At 41.9% G+C, this 17,228-nt stretch overlaps 1 protein-coding gene and 1 non-coding gene across 2 annotated transcripts; one reads left to right on the top strand and one right to left on the bottom strand.

The window, feature by feature from the left end:
- Nucleotides 1-818: 818 nt before the first annotated feature.
- On the bottom strand, nucleotides 819-1,958 carry LOC120272349. Its single transcript, XM_039279168.1, has one exon. It carries the CDS (start codon nucleotides 1,956-1,958, stop codon nucleotides 819-821), a length of 1,140 nt encoding a protein of 379 aa, XP_039135102.1.
- A 10-nt stretch (nucleotides 1,959-1,968) lies between these two features.
- On the top strand, nucleotides 1,969-2,075 carry LOC120281480. The gene has a single exon (XR_005542625.1). It is a non-coding gene; the product is annotated as a small nucleolar RNA R71 (small nucleolar RNA).
- Nucleotides 2,076-17,228: the final 15,153 nt, after the last annotated feature.

The following is a 17,228-nucleotide window of genomic DNA, read 5'->3' as shown; positions in this document are numbered from 1 at the left end:
GAGACGTGTTCCAAGATGGGAAACTCATCGAGACGCATGAGAAGACACGGAATTTACCCTTCCCCTCGAAGAATAGTCGATCAATCTCCCATGGTGGTGATAATGCACATTCAACCCCAATTTCTCATTTCTTGTCCTTCTTACACCATATTTTTCCGTGGTTGATTTCTTTTTATTGCGCGGCCATGGAAATGTCCCACAAAGCCTACATGCTTTACTTGTGCGGGAGGTGAGTTGTTCCCCTTGGATTCGTCGCCATCCACTCCTTCTAAGAATTCATCCAGAGGGTTAATCGCCAAGACCTCCTGCACACAGTCAGTAATAATCATATCGGTTTCATCGGTAAAATAGGGGATCATCGTGGTCCAAAGGTGTGTTTCATAGCCATGGGGAGTGTAAAAATGACTTCCTCATCCCCCACTCTCAATGTCATTCTTCCCCCCTTTACATCAATGAGGGCACCGCGGTGTTAAGAAATGGTCGCCCGAGGATCAATGGAACTTCAACATCATCATCCACATTGAGAATAACAAAATCCACCGGGATAATGAGTTTGTCTACTTTAACCAGCACATCCTCAACAACACCGCGGGGTTTCTTTATAGACCAATCTGCAAGTTGTATTGTCATCCTTGTAGGCCTCATGTCATCTAACCCCAATTTCAAAAAAAGCGACATGTAGGGCATCACATTGATCATCGGCCCCAGAATGCGCTAACGCCTTCTCTTGCATGCCTTCTCCAATCCCACATGGAATGATGAAACTCCGGGATCGAGTCAACCACGAGGGAGCTTCCTGCAGATCATCGCCGAGCGGTTCAGTGGCAATGCAGATTTCTAATTCCTCCAATTTTTCTCTTGTTACTCGACTGGTCTTTCATAAATTTGGCATACTTGGGCATTTGGGTTAGCGCCTCAACAAGAGGAATATTTATGTGTAACTGCTTGAATACATTCAGGAATTTCTTGAATTGAGCTTCCTCTTTATCTTGCTTTAACCTGGCCGGATAGGGTATGGTCGGCTTGTACTCAGGTACCCTTGGTGTTGGTAGTTGAAGGGTTTCTTCATCTTGTTTTTCTTTTCCCCTTTCAACTAAACTCTCAGACGACATCGGGTCTTCCCGTACGGCTACCCCATCATGCTCAGTACTTGAGCCCTCCTTGGCTCGTGCTTCAACCTGTTTCCCACTTCTGAGGGTGACGGCCTTCAAATGCTCCCTTGGATTATTTTCAGTGTTACTAGGGAGGCTACCCGGTGGGCGCTCTGAATTTGCCCTAGCAAGCTGCCCAACTTGGTTCTCCAATGATTGGATGGAGGCCTGAACATTCCTCAAAACTGTGTTCACTTCAGCGAATTGATTGTTGATGTTCACAAATTTTGCCTCAGTACTGATCATGAATCTCGCTATCACATCTTCGGTGGAGAACTTCTTCTCGGCCTGCTGAGGAAATTGCTGTGGAAGTCCCTGAGGCTGCTGGGGCCGAGGTTGCTGTTGTTGACCCCAAGAAAAATTTGGGTGATTCCTCCACCCCTGATTGTATGTGTTTCCATAGGGATTGCCTGGACCTCGAGGGCCTCCCCCAACATAATCAACTGTCTCGACTGGGGCAACAGAGGCTATTGAGATTGGACACTGAACAGTAGCATGCCCCGCCCCACAAGTCTCGCAAGACAAAACTGCTCCAGAATTTGAGCTTGAACCCAACATAAACTGATCGAATCTCTTTGTTAGGGCCTCCACCTTAGCGGCTAGTGCAGTGTTGTTATCTATCTCATAAATTCCAGCTGCCTTAGGTGGTTTCTGTCTAGTAGACCAGTGGCATTCGTTACTCGCCATGTTTTCAATCAACATTTCAGCATCTTCAGGGGTTTTATTACTCAATGACCCCCCTGCTGCAGCATCGATGAGTTGTCTAGTTGCATAATTCAGACCATTGCAAAGCATCTGAATTCTCATCCACGAGGAGAAGCCATGATGGGGGCACTTGCGTAGGAGATCCTTGAATCTCTCATGGGCTTCAAAAAGTGTCTCAGAGTCCCCTTGCCGGAATGCAGAAATTTCTTGCCTCAATCTAGCTGCTTTGCTTGGTGGGAAATACCTAGCAAGAAATCATCCACCATTTCCTTCCAAGTGGTGATCGACCCGGTGCTAATGACGTGAGCCACCGATATCTCTGCTCCCCTTAGACTGAAAGGGAATAATCTCAATCTTATCGCATCATCGGACTATCGAGTTAATCTTGAAGGTGGAACAAATTTGGAGGAAGCGAGACAAATCGCATGCTGGGTCTTCATCGGCTAGCCCATCAAATTGTACGAAATTTTTGGATCATCCCAATTGTGCTTGCTTTGATTTCAAAGTTGTTAGCCCGACGCGGTGGGAGCATGCACACTCGAATTCCTCACCCGATGGCCCGAGGCCTTTCATAATCGGACAAGGTACGCCTAGGTTCTGCCATGACTGAAGGTTCACTGATCTCAACCCGTGTTCCTTGATGTTCTGAACTCTCATCCACCTCTCTCAATCTTTGATGCAAGGCTCTCTCAATTTCGTCAACAGGTTCTACTAAATTTGTTTGATTTGCACGTGTCATAAGATGGTACCTCGCACAATATTGAGAGCCAATAATCAGGACAAAAACACAAGATAATAAAAACAAAAAAATAAGAGCAAGTGAAATGGAAATATATGTACAAAAAGAAGCGGATGAACAAAATAAAAAGAAAACAATGGCTAAATCAATAAACTCTAAGTTTTTCCGAGTATTCCTTGTGGGTCCCCGACAGCGCCAAAAACTTGATGAGTGCGATCCGCGAAGTGCGGAGTCGTCAAAGTAATACCTCTCGTGCGAGCACGAGAGGGTCGTATTCCCACGGGCCCAAGGATCTACCCTTACTTCCTCTTCGCTTATTGTCTGGCCAGCCAGATTGAAAGGTTTCCCTAATCTATTAATTTAAATAAAATAACTACAAGTGGAGACTAAAATACGGAGAGGGGTATAAAATCAGGGGAAAGGAACGGTCACGGATGCTGGATTCCCTAGGGGCTACTAAAGTGCACGGGGATGCTAAGAATGTCATGCAATTGAAGGTTTGGACCTAGAGATTTCCTAGATTAGGTCAACCCGATGGTCACGGCCATTGACCCCTAATCCGGTATAAGTATTGACACGAATTTCTTCCGATCAAATCCTCATATGATTGCATTAACAAGTGGGAAATCCCTAATTAGAGCGGAACACAACTTGGTCTAGCCCTAATGGTGGAGAGTGCAGAATACCCGATGGTCACGGCGTATTCGTACATGAATCCCTTCAAACTTGGTGTGTCTAGTACAAGGGACGATGGTCACGCTACCAAGTACAACCTAGCGGTTGGTTTACTGAGTTCTCATGTAAGCAACACATCAAATGCACCAAGAATGAATCTCAAAAACACAACAATTGCAATAAACAAACTTAAATCATCCAAATACACAAGTTCACCCCAAGGTTCACGGCATCCGGTGACCTTGGGGGTCTACTCATCCATACAAACAAATCCAAGCAACAAATCCATGCAAACAACTACAAATGGCATAATAAAAAAACTCCCTCAAACAATGGAAGAAGGAAGACAAGCCAAGCTAGGTGGAAAGGCTTCCCACGGACGCCCGCAATGGGGGCGGCTTCCTCAGTCGATCTACAAACTCCCAAAGAAGAGATCGATGAAGATCTAGCCAAATCCGAGCTTCTCCCTTAGATTTCCCTTTCTCCAAAACATGTAATCTTGCCTCTCAAAGGCGGTGAAAATCGGCTTGAAAAACTCTCACCAAAAAAACACCTCCACTTGCCCTAGAAGAAATCGACTTCTTATATACCCCGTCGGGTCCATGCGGGCTCCATGCGGGCGCATGGAGCCCGTGAAAGCTCACGACCAAATGCCCAAAAACATGCGGTGCTCGACTCACGATGTTTTTTGCTACGAGTACTTTTAATCTGATGTTTTTGCTACGATGCGAGGCTTGAGAATTCCCAGCAAACCTCACGGGCATCCATGCGAGCGCATGGAGCCCGTGATACTCCCAGCCAAATGGCTGCAGTAAGAACAATGACCTGCTACAGTGTCACTACGAGTCCCGCTTCACGATCTCGGGACCCCAAAAATGTCGTTTTTGATGTCGAATTCATCCGATTTGCATTTTTGAGCATTGTTTGACTCATTTAAGACCTGCAACATCGAAATAACCAATTTAGACATAAAACGGGCATCAATTCGTTAACATATTCACAAAAGATACAAGATTAATACATATAAAATACATACATTTAGGCGTTTATCAGTTCACGACCTACATTGGCTTCTTTCTTTAACATTCAGCTTCACAACCCTATACGTATGAAAGTAACATAAATGCACACATATTAGTGCTAAAACTTGATAAAAGTAATGCTCATTATAACGAAAGAATACTTCGCATTCTTATCACACAAGCACTTATAATGCGTTTGATGCACGATCTACAAGCACACGGAGTCGTTAAGTAATATCTCTCGTGCAGCACGAGAGGGTCATATTCCCAGGGCCCAAGGAGCTACAATTACTTCCCTTTCATCTATTTACTAGTCTAACACTTCGAAAGATAAACAATAATTATAAAAAGAGAAAGAATTAACTACAATGAAATCCAGGCTACTAGTGCACACAATACAAACTCAAGGGAGAATCAATCACTGAAGGGAGTGATTTGGACAATGAATCCCCCTAGGGTTGTCATTAAGCCTGAATTTAGGATGAAATGTGAGATGGTAGTTGGGCCAAGAGACTCCTAAATTAGCTCAACCCGATGGTCACGGCAATTGAACCCTAATCCCATACAAGTTCTGGGTCAGAATTACTTATGCCCAAATCCTCGTATGATTGCATTACACTCAGGGAAATCTCTAATTAGGGATGATACTCAAACTAGGTCTAACCCTAATTACTGGAGGGGTACAAAATACCCGATGGTCACTGTGTATTTGTACGTGGATCCCTTCCAAGCCAAGTGTGTCTAGTACAAGGGCGATGGTCACACAACCAAGTACAACTAGAAGTTGAAATATAGAGTTCTCATGCAAATCACCACAATAAAGTACACAAGGCTTGAATTACAAGCTACAAGATTCCATAAAAGAAATACAACATCTAACAATGCATCAATAAAGATGATCATCCAAATTACAACAATCAACCCTAGAGTTCATCATGTCCAAATCACAAATAAGTTAGTTCCTCATGAAAGAGGACCATTCATACATATCCAAGGAACAAGTAAACAAGAAAAGAAGTAAAAACTACTCCCTCTAGCTTTAGATGCCCTAGGATGGTGAAGATCTTGAAGATTTGAAGAGATCTCCCTTCAAATGATACTTTCGATGCCTAGGATCTTCTCCCTATCTTCTCCTCCAAAACTTGCCATCCTTTTGGTGAAGTCTTGCGTAGTAGATCGCTGGCGGGAAGAGTGGGGCGGCGGCCTAAGAGGCCCAAGAGAAAAACTCCCCCTCAAAAAGCTTCCCCCTTGCCCTAGAAAATCAGCCTCTTTATATATCTTGTCAGGTCAATACGTGCTCCATGCTGGCTGATAAGTGCTTGAGTAGACATATTTTTATATATGTTTTACATGCATTGAGTATCATTTTTACTGTGGTTTATGTCTCATATTGTGTATTTGGTGTTCTTTTTATGCATATAGGTTGTGAATGCCTTGAAGAGTAAAAAAAGGAAGCAAAGATAGGCTATAAAAGACACAATGTTGGGAGTTCTTGTTCAATTCAAGGATCAAGACACGAGAGCGAGTTCATAAGCGTGGAGATGTGTGCCAACTTCCAAGAAGATTCAAGTCAATTCACTATTTGGAAGGGCACAAAAGGCAGCCACATCTTCATATTCCTTCTCTTTGTGAAGATTGCAAGACCTCTCAAAGATACGTCGATGAAGAAAAGTTTTATAGCCTACCACATGGGCGTGTGCCCGGACATGTGGCCTTAAGAAGAGTGTTCGGGATCGCGTTTTGTGAAAATCATGTAGTAATTTTACTGTAGCATCTGTAGCAAAATTACTATTCACGCGCGTGGAAAATTCCCATGCCCGCGTGGAAATTTCCTGCACGCGGCGTGGAAAATCCCTGCAGGCGCGTGAGGGGCACGTGACGAGCAGCGATCTAAAGGCCTATAAATAGCCCGTTTTGCCCTATTCTTTCTCATCTTTTTGTGCGGCTCTTGAGGGGTGAGAGCGGCTAGGGGTTTGGAGAGGAGGTCTTTGCGGCTTTGGAGGCGCTTCGTCACCAACTTTGATCGATTCCTCCTCCGTCATAGCATCAAGGAAGCCACCGGTGAACCTAGCTTGAGTGGGTCCTTCAAGGCGTCGAAGCTCTCCATCAAGGCCATCAGTTCATATATAAGGGGTTTATTTCTATGGTTTTAATGTACTTTCATTCATTGATGGTGTGTTTTGTATGTTGCTCCATGGAGAGCTAAAACCCTAGAGGGTATTTGGGCTTGTGAACCCTAGGATTCTCATCTTTTGTGGATTTGCTTAGTGTTTCTATTTAATCCGAGTTTGATTAAGTTTTAATCTTGTATTCTCATTGCTTGCTTGTTTAATTAATCCTTGTGGTTGATTGGATTTGCATGATTTGTTACTTTGATGTGAGAGAGGTCTCCATTAGAGTTAGAACTTCAAGGTTAAAGAGGGTTGAGAGGGTGAGTCATGAGATAGTGGAGTGTCCCCTCTCCCTTCCGATTGAGTGTATTCTATCTCCGTTCCTTAAGCTCTATGCAACCATATTTGGTGTGAGGCGTGAGATTGAGAGATTTCTCCGCTGGGACCTTGTAGGGGGTTAGGATCCTTCGCGGGAATTAGGGGTTGGATCAATCTTTAGGAATCGGATACAACTCTTGGAATCCCTAGAGTGCTTTGCGGTCATATGTGGTGTGAGGTGTTGAGATTGAGCGATTTCTCCACGGGACCTCGTAGGGGACTAGTATCGGTGATCGGGAGGCGGATCCGATTATATTTGGATTTCCACGACTTAACACTCATCATAGAAACACTTTGCTTATTCGGTACCTAATACACGAATCCTAGGGGAGCATTGCCCGAATACCCCACTTTTCTTGATTGAGATCTCCATCCATTTTAACCCTTGCATATTTGTCTCCGGTATTCATTTCTTCGCACATTAGATCACCACACCTTTCCATTTATCATTAGGTTAGAAAGCGGAGAAGAAGTTAGTACTAGTAGCCACTGTTCACTGTGGATTCGACTACCCACTCACGGGGTAATTATTACTTTCGACACCCGTGCACTTGCGGTTTACGCATATTCGGACGTGTCAAGTTTTTGGCGCCCGTTGCTTGGGGAGCAGGATATTAGGAGCAGCTAGGACTTTGTTGCTCTAGCCACTTATCTTTTTCTTTATTTTTGTCTATTCCACACTTTCTTTTTTTCTTCCATCATTCTCATCGATTTTTTTATTTTTGTTTTTATCTATTTCACTCTATCTTCTTCCACTGTTCTATTTTTGTTTTATTTTTGTCTTATTTACTTTTTCCTTGCATGGAACTTGAATGATGATTAATCCGGTTGTAGAATTTATATTTTTCGAGGTTGATGCTCTCACTAGAAAAAAATTGATCAATTTATCAATGTTCATCAACAACACAATCCATATCGCATCAACTATCATCCAAATCAAAGGAGCTACCCAAACCTCTTGTGGGATATTGATGGACAACAATGGGAAGCACCTCAACAAGAACTTCAATGGGATGAGAAAGTTGAAGAAGATGTACTTGAGTTGGAAAAGAGTGTTACCGAGATTTATTGAAGCAACCGATGCCCGTTTCCAAAAATATTGAGGCCACATTAAGTTGTCACGATGTCTCCATCAAAAAAACATTGAGCATCAATTAGGAGAGATCTTGGACATGCTTGCTAAGGAAAAAGAAGAATTTGAACAAGCAAGGCAAGTATCTCCGGGACATGATGAGGCCATGAGCACACATGGAAGAAAGTTGGGCAAATTGAGTACATTGAGGGCGAGAAAATGAAAAAGCAAGAAAGTTGAATATCAATTTTGAGATTTTTGGATTGTGTGAATGAAGATTGTGCTTGTGAGCGAGAAAATTTTTCAAGGGGATTTGCTAGTGTCATGCTCCTCTCAAGTTGAAAAATACATTAGAAGAAGCAAACCCCTAAGGTTAATGGAACAAGCATCTTTCTTTGGGATTGATCAACTCTTACAATGCAAGAGAGAGGTTTTTGGGAAGGGAAGAAGATGTGGGTAGGAGATTGAAGCCATCCAATGACCCACCTATGCTAAGCTTGGACAATTCCCAACCCAAATTGTTTCCTTGGAGGCCAAAAAGTAAGATGGTTGGACTCTCCAATTAATATTCCACCCGACAACTAGATTCTTGGTTTTAAAGGAAGTAGCTATGCAATGTCTAGTCGGGAGGAACACACTCTTTTCAAGCCTCCATAAGGTAAGGAAGAGGTACGTCAAGCTTAGTGACGTAAAACAAAAGCGCTTCTTGGGAGGCAACCCAAGTTTTTTTAATTGTTTTTCTAGCTTAGATTTTTTTATTTCTACATGATAATAAAATCATGAGTGTGTGCTTTGTTAAATTTTTTTATTGGTGTTGAGTTCTTCATGAAGATTTTTTTGGTGTTTTTAGTTTTAAATGTATGTGTGTGGCATGGTTTAGGATGATATTCATGTTTTTTTAGTTGGGAAATTGGACTTAATTTCATGTAAATATCTCTATGGATGTGTTTAGCAGAAAGTCGCAGCCCCATGCAGGGCGCGTGGAATTTCCACGCCCGATGTCTGATACCCACGCCCCCATGTGGAGTTTTCACACCCCCATGTGGGGAGTAAATTGATGAAAGAGGACCACTATTCACAATTTTCCATTCACACATCCCTTCATCTTTCTCACACACCCACACTCCCAAACATTTTTTTCCTTGGTCATTAAAAAAAGGTTTAGAAGGGTTTTTGCCGGCCATTTAATCATACTTTATTCTTCAATTCACACGGTGAGCTCTCATTTTTCTAACCTTCTCCATGCCTCCATTTTTTTCAAAACTTTATGTGGATATCTTGGTTCTTATGCATTGTTCTTCATGGAAATCACCTTAATATGCTTGAGAATACTTTTTATAAGAGTTTTTGGAGCGCCGTTGTGGGTCGGTATGGCATTTTTTTGGCCATAACCTAGCTCTCATGCAGTCGTGTGGGATGCCCACGCGACCGCGTTGGGCTGAAAAATATGCCCGAGGGAAAGCCCCGCGGGCGCGTGGAAAAATCCCGCGACCGCGTGGATCACGCGAGCGCGTGGATTTTTCACGCGCCGCGTGGGAGCTGCTTCGAGGCCAAAAATTGGCCACGCAGGCGCGTGGATTTTTCCACGCGCCCGTGTGGATTCTACGACTTGCCATTTCATGTAAATTTGCATTTTCTTTGGCGGTTTTTCTTGCGGGTATGCCACCAAGGACCGAAAAAGTTTTTGATCGTATCACGATTAACCTTGGATGGGAACATTCTTTTTGGCACACCGGCAACACGAGAAGACGGCGTCGATGCTTGAGGCGTCCCACTCATGATTCTTTAGTTTCCTTTACTTTTTGTTTTTCATTTTTTTAGTTTTTTTATTTTTATCTTTTTAGAGTTTAGTTAACTTTGTGTTTTGTTTTGTTTGTGCGAGTTTGTGCTTCATGTGTTTACTTATAAGAACTCGTACATCTTTTCTATTTTGTTGAGCTTCATTTGAACCCCTTGTCTACGTGCGAGATGGCCTTGAGAGTGATGTTGATGGTGTTTTTAGTCATAGACATGATCATGTGATATTGTCACATGGTCGTGTGAGCTTCACAACCCGATGACACACACAGCCCATGAGTTAGAGCTTCACCAAAGCGATTAATGAGGAGTTCGAGGGGAGTATTGTTTTAATTGCATTCCCACACACATTATGCTTCCATTGTTATTATTTTTTTATTGTGCTTGCATGCGTACATTGAGGACAATGTACATCTTAAGTGTGGGGAGGGTTCACCTTATACATGACTTTTTACTTGTGTTTTTCATGAGCATGCTCTTGTTGCCAATGAAGGTTCACCTTAGGGTTAAGAGTTTAATTCTTAGTTTTTTTGGAGGTTATAAACATGGATTTTTATCATGCTCTAGTTTTTCATCCAATTTTTATTGAATATTTTTTTGTCCGATTGCTCTTTGTGCACTTTTTCTCGCTCATTAGACCTATGAAGACTCTAGTTCATTATGTTTTGGGACTTTAGTGTGCTAGTTTTTTTATTTGATCATCAGAGGAAAATCAGAAAAAAATCAGAAAAAAATTTGAAAGAAATGGAAATTGTTTGTTGTTTGTACATAGGGTGTGGAAAGAGCTACCACCCATGATGTATGTAGCTACTCTCATAAGTCGGATACTTGTTATGCCCTAATGAGAGAAAAGAGCTATCTCATGGGATGTGTGAAAAGCTACCATCCTCGGTGAAAGAGCTACCACCTCGAAAGTGTGAAAGCCACTCGGGAGGCATCTTGGGAAAGGGCTACCTTAGAGGTTGTGTGAAGCTACTACCTATTCTTTACTGTTTATAAATAAGTCCCATGTTAATAAGAACTTGGTAGTGGACATAGTGTTGACATGAGTTGAGTTTTTTTCACACACACACGCATTCGGATTTTTATCACATTCATTTTTGATTGGATTGTTTGCTAGAGCATTGATTGTTTTTGTCTAGTGTTTGATTCTCTCCATGACTGTAGAATTTTTATTCTTGTACTCATTTTGGTGAACCTAAGGCCAAGCACTTCTCTTTTTCTTTCCATGAGGTATAATGTTTAATTTTTGCTTGAGGACAAGCAAAGACTTAAGTGTGGGGGAGTTTGATAAGTGCTTGAGTAGACATATTTTTTTATATGTTTTTACATGCATTGAGCATCATTTTTACTATGGTTTTATGTCTCATATTGTGTATTTGGTGTTCTTTTTATGCATATAGGTTGTGAATGCCTTGAAGAGTAAAAAGGAAGCAAAGATAGGCTATAAAGACACAATGTTGGGAGTTCTTGTTCAATTCAAGGACCAAGACACGAGAGCGAGTTCATAAAGCGTGGAGATGTGTGCCAACTTCCAAGAAGATTCAAGTCAATTCACTAGTTTGGAAGGGCACAAAGGCAGCCCACATCTTCATATTCCTTCTCTTTGTGAAGATTGCAAGACCTCTCAAAAGATACGTCGATGAAGAAAAGTTTTATAGCCTACCACATGGGACGTGTGCCCGGACATGTGGCCTCAAAGAAAGAGTGTTTCGGATCGCGTTTTGTGAAAAAAGTCTTGTAGCAATTTCAGTATCGATTCTGTAGCAAAATTGCATTCACGCGCGCGTGGAAATTCCTGCAGCGTGACATCTGCGACGCGGCGTGGAAAATCCACGCGGGCGCGTGAGGGGCACGTGACGAGCGCGATCTAAGGCCTATAAATAGCCCGTTTTGCCCTATTCTTTCTCATCTTTTGTGCGGCTCTTGAGGGGTGAGGCGGCTAGGGGTTTGGAGAGGAGGTCTTTGCGGCTTTGGGCGCTTCGTCACCAACTTTGATCGATTCCTCCTCCGTCATAGCATCAAAGGAAGCCACCGGTGAACCTAGCTGGAGTGGGTCCTTCAAGGCGTCGAAGCTCTCCATCAAAGGCCATCGAGTTCATATATAAGGGGTTTATTTCTATGGTTTTTAATGTACTTTCATTCATTGATGGTGTGTTTTTGTATGTTGCTCCATGGAGAGCTAAAACCCTAGAGGGTATTTGGGCTTGTGAACCCTAGGATTCTCATCTTTTTGTGGATTTGCTTAGTGTTTCTATTTAATCCGAGTTTGATTAAGTTTTTAATCTTGTATTCTCATTGCTTGCTTGTTTAATTAATCCTTGTGGTTGATTGGATTGCATGATTTGTTACTTTGATGTGAGAGAGGTCTCCATTAGAGTTAGAACTTCAAGGTTAAAGAGGGTTGAGAGGGTGAGTCATGAGATAGTGGAGTGTCCCCTCTCCCTTCCGATTGAGTGTATTCTATCTCCGTTCCCTTAAGCTCTATGCAACCATATTTGGTGTGAGGCGTGAGATTGAGAGATTTCTCCGCCCGGGACCTTGTAGGGGGTTAGGATCCTTCGCAGGGAATTAGGGTTGGATCAATCTTTAGGAATCGGATACAACTCTTGGAATCCCTAGAGTGCTTTGCGGTCATATGTGGTGTGAGGTGTTGAGATTGAGCGATTTCTCCACGGGACCTCGTGAGGGGACTAGTATCGGTGATCGGGAGGCGGATCCGATTATATTTGGATTTCCACGACTTAACACTCATCATAGAAACACTTTTGCTTATTCGGTACCTAATACCGAGATCCTAGGGGAGCATTGCCCGAATACCCCACTTTTCTTGATTGAGATCTCCATCCATTTTAACCCTTGCATATTTCGTCTCCGGTATTCATTTCTTTCGCACATTAGATCACCACACCTTTCCATTTATCATTAGGTTAGAAAGCGAGAGAAGAAGTTAGTACTAGTAGCCACTGTTCCTGTGGATTCGACTACCCACTCACGGGGTAATTATTACTTCGACACCCGTGCACTTGCGGTTTACACGCATATTCGGACATGTCAAGTTTTTGACGCTGAACGCTAGGACTTTGTTGCTCTAGCCACTTATCTTTTTCTTTATTTTGTCTATTCCACACTTTCTTTTTCTTCCATCATTCTCATCGATTTTTATTTTGTTTTTATCTATTTCACTCTATCTTCTTCCACCGTTCTATTTTGTTTTATTTTGTCTTATTTACTTTTCCTTGCATGGAACTTGAATGATGATTAATCCAGTTGTAGAATTATATTTTCAGGTTGATGCTCTCACTAGAAAAATTGATCAATTTATCAATGTTCATCAACAACACAATCCATATCGCATCAACTATCATCCAAATCAAAGGAGCTATCCAAACCTCTTGTGGGATATTGATGGACAACAATGGGAAGCACCTCAACAAGAACTTCAATGGGATGAGAAAGTTGAAGAAGATGTACTTCGGTTGGAAAGAGTGTTACCGAGATTTATTGAAGCAACCGATGCCCGTTTCCAAAATATTGAGGCCACATTAAGTTGTCACGATGTCTCCATCAAAAACATTGAGCATCAGTTAGGAGAGATCTTGGACATGCTTGCTAAGAAAAAAGAAGAATTTGAACAAGCAAGGCAAGTGTCTTCGGGACATGATGAGGCCATGAACAACATGGAAGAAATTGGGCAAATTGAGTACATTGGGGCAGAAAATGAAAAGCAAGAAATTGAATATCAATTTGAGATTTTGGATTGTGTGACTGAAGATTGTGCTTGTGACCGAGAAAATTTTCAAGGGGATTTGCTAGTGTCATGCTCCTCTCAAGTTGAAAATACATTAGAAGAAGCAAACCCTAAGGTTATGGAACAAGCATCTTTCTTTGGGATTGATCAACTCTTACAATGCAAGAGAGAGGTTTTGGGAAGGGAAGAAGATGTGGGTAGGGAGATTGAAAGCCATCCAATGACCCACCTATGCTAAGCTTGGACAATTCCCAACCCAAATTGTTTCCTTGGAGGCCAAAAAGTAAGATGGTTGGACTCTCCAATTAAATATTCCACCCGACAACTAGATTCTTGGTTTTAAAGGAAGTAGCTATGCAATGTCTAGTCGGGAGGAACACACTCTTTTCAAGCCTCCATAAGGTAAGGAAGAGGTACGTCAAGCTTAGTGACGTAAAACAAAAGCGCTTCTTGGGAGGCAACCCAAGTTTTTTTAATTGTTTTTCTAGCTTAGATTTTTTTATTTTCTACGATTAATAAAATCATGAGTGTGTGCTTTGTTAAATTTTTTTATTGGTGTTGAGTTCTTCATGAAGATTTTTTTGGTGTTTTTAGTTTAAATGTATGTGTGTGGCATGGTTTAGGATGATATTCATGTTTTTTTAGTTGGGAAATTGGACTTAATTTCATGTAAATATCTCTATGGATGTGTTTTACGAGAAATTCTGCAGCCCACAGGCGCGTGGAATTTCCAGCGCCCGTGTCTGATACCCACGCCCCCATGTGGATTTTTCACACCCCCATGTGGGGTAAATTGATGAAGAGGACCACTATTCACAATTTTCCATTCACACATCCCTTCATCTTTCTCACACACCCACACTCCCAAACATTTTTTTCCTTGGTCATTAAAAAGGTTTAGAAGGGTTTTTACCGGCCATTTAATCATACTTTATTCTTCAATTCACACGGTGAGCTCTCATTTTTCTAACCTTCTCCATGCCTCCATTTTTTTCAAAACTTTATGTGGATATCTTGGTTCTTATGCATTGTTCTTCATGGAAATCACCTTAATATGCTTGAGAATACTTTTTTATAAGAGTTTTTGGAGCGCCGTTGTGGGTCGGTATGGCATTTTTTTGGCCATAGCCCTAGCTCTCACGTGGTCGTGTGGGATGCCCAGCGACCGCGTTGGCTGAAAAATGTGCCCGGGGAAGCCCAGCGGGCGCGTGGAAAAATCCGCGACGCGTGGATCCCAGCGGCGTGGATTTTTTTCACGCGCCGCGTGGGCTGCTTTCGAGCCAAAAATTGGCCACTGCAGGCGCGTGGATTTTTCCAGCGCCCGTGTGGATTCTGCGACTTGCCATTTCATGTAAATTTGCATTTCTTTGGCGGTTTTTCTTGCGGTATGCCACCAAGGACCGAAAAGTTTTTGATCGTATACGATTAACCTTGGATGGGAACATTCTTTTGGCACACCGGCAACACCAGAAGATGACGTCGATGCTTGAGGCGTCCCACTCATGATTCTTTAGTTTTCCTTTACTTTTTGTTTTCATTTTTTTAGTTTTTTTATTTTTATCTTTTTAGAGTTTAGTTAACTTTGTGTTTTTGTTTTTGTTTGTGCGAGTTTGTGCTTCATGTGTTTACTTATAAGAACTCGTACATCTTTTTCTATTTTGTTGAGCTTCACTTTGAACCCCTTGTCTCGTATGCGGATGGCCTTGAGAGTGATGTTGATGGTGTTTTTAGTCATGAGACATGATCATGTGATATTGTCACATGGTCGTGTGAGCTTCACAACCCATGACACACAAGCCCATGAGTTAGACTTCACCAAAGCGATTAATGAGGAGTTCGGGGGAGTATTGTTTTTAATTGCATTCCCACACACATTATGCTTCCATTGTTATTATTTTTTTATTGTGCTTGCATGCGTACATTGAGGACAATGTACATCTTAAGTGTGGGGGAGGGTTCACCTTATACATGACTTTTTACTTGTGTTTTTCATGAGCATGCTCTTGTTGCCAATGAAGGTTCACCTTAGAGTTAAGAGTTTTAATTCTTAGTTTTTTTGGAGGTTATAAACATGGATTTTTATCATGCTATAGTTTTTCATCCAATTTTATTGAATATTTTTTTCTCCGATTGCTCTTTGTGCACTTTTTCTCGCTCATTAGACCTATGAAGACTCTAGTTCATTATGTTTGGGACTTTTAGTGTGCTAGTTTTTTTATTTGAATCATCGAGAGGAAAATCAGAAAAATCAGAAAAAAATTTGAAAAAAGAAATGGAAATTGTTTGTTGTTTGTACATAGGGTGTGGAAAGAGCTACCACCCATGATGTATGTAGCTACTCTCATAAGTCGGATACTTGTTATGCCCTAATGAGGAGAAAGAGCTATCTCATGGGATGTGTGAAAGCTACCATCCTCGGTAGAAAGAGCTACCACCTCGAAAGTGTGAAAGCCACTCGGGAGGCATCTTGGGAAAGGGCTACCTTAGAGGTTGTGTGAAGCTACTACCTATTCTTTTACTGTTTATAAATAAGTCCAATGTTAATAAGAACTTGGTAGTGGACATAGTGTTGACATGAGTTGAGTTTTTTTCACACACACGCAATCGGATTTTTATCACATTCATTTTTGATTGGATTGTTTGCTAGAGCATTGATTGTTTTTGTCTAGTGTTTGATTCTCTCCATGACTGTAGAATTTTTATTCTTGTACTCATTTGGTGAACCTAAGGCCAAGCACTTCTCTTTTTCTTTCCATAGGTATAATGTTTAATTTTTGCTTGAGGACAAAGCAAAGACTTAAGTGTGGGGGAGTTTGATAAGTGCTTGAGTAGACATATTTTTTTATATGTTTTACATGCATTGAGCATCATTTTTACTTGTGGTTTATGTCTCATATTGTGTATTTGGTGTTCTTTTTATGCATATAGGTTGTGAATGCCTTGAAGAGTAAAAAGGAAGCAAAGATAGGCTATAAAGACACAATGTTGGGAGTTCTTGTTCAATTCAAGGATCAAGACACGAGAGCAGTTCATAAACGTGGAGATGTGTGCCAACTTCCAAGAAGATTCAAGTCAATTCACTATTTGGAAGGGCACAAAGGCAGCCACATCTTCATATTCCTTCTCTTTGTGAAGATTGCAAGACCTCTCAAAGATACGTCGATGAAGAAAAGTTTTATAGTCTACCACATGGACGTGTGCCCGGACATGTGGCCTTAAGAGAAGAGTGTTCGGATCGCGTTTTGTGAAAAGTACTGTAGTAATTTCAATGTAGCACCACTGTAGCAAAATTACTGTTCACGTGGGCGTGTGGAAATTCCACGCGCCCGCGTGGAAAATTCCTGCACCCGCAGCGGGCGTGGAAAATTCCACACGGGCGTGAGGGGCACGTGACGAGCGCGATCTAAGGCCTATAAATAGCCATTTTGCCCTATTCTTTCTCATCTTTTGTGCGGCTCTTGAGGGGTGAGGCGGCTAGGGGTTTGGAGAGGAGGTCTTTGCGGCTTTGGAGGCGCTTCGTCACCAACTTTGATCGATTCCTCCTCCGTCATAGCATCAAGGAAGCCACCGGTGAACCTAGCTCGGAGTGGGTCCTTCAAGGCGTCGAAGCTCTCCATCAAAGGCCATCGGTTCATATATAAGGGGTTTATTTCTATGGTTTTTAATGTACTTTCATTCATTGATGGTGTGTTTTTGTATGTTGGTCCATGGAGAGCTAAAACTCTAGAGGGTATTTGGGCTTGTGAACCCTAGGATTCTCATCTTTTGTGGATTTGCTTAGTGTTTCTATTTAATCCGAGTTTGATTAAGTTTTAATCTTGTATTCT

The sequence above is a fragment of the Dioscorea cayenensis genome, chromosome 2 (genome assembly GCF_009730915.1).
Source record: "Dioscorea cayenensis subsp. rotundata cultivar TDr96_F1 chromosome 2, TDr96_F1_v2_PseudoChromosome.rev07_lg8_w22 25.fasta, whole genome shotgun sequence".
Classification (NCBI taxonomy): Eukaryota; Viridiplantae; Streptophyta; class Magnoliopsida; order Dioscoreales; family Dioscoreaceae; genus Dioscorea; species Dioscorea cayenensis.
This window is presented reverse-complemented; position numbering and strand designations above follow the sequence as displayed.

Excerpts from the sequence above, each read along its gene's own strand:
- LOC120272349 (XM_039279168.1), bottom strand. The coding sequence starts at position 1,958 with ATGAGAATTCAGATGCTTTGCAATGGTCTGAATTATGCAACTAGACAA.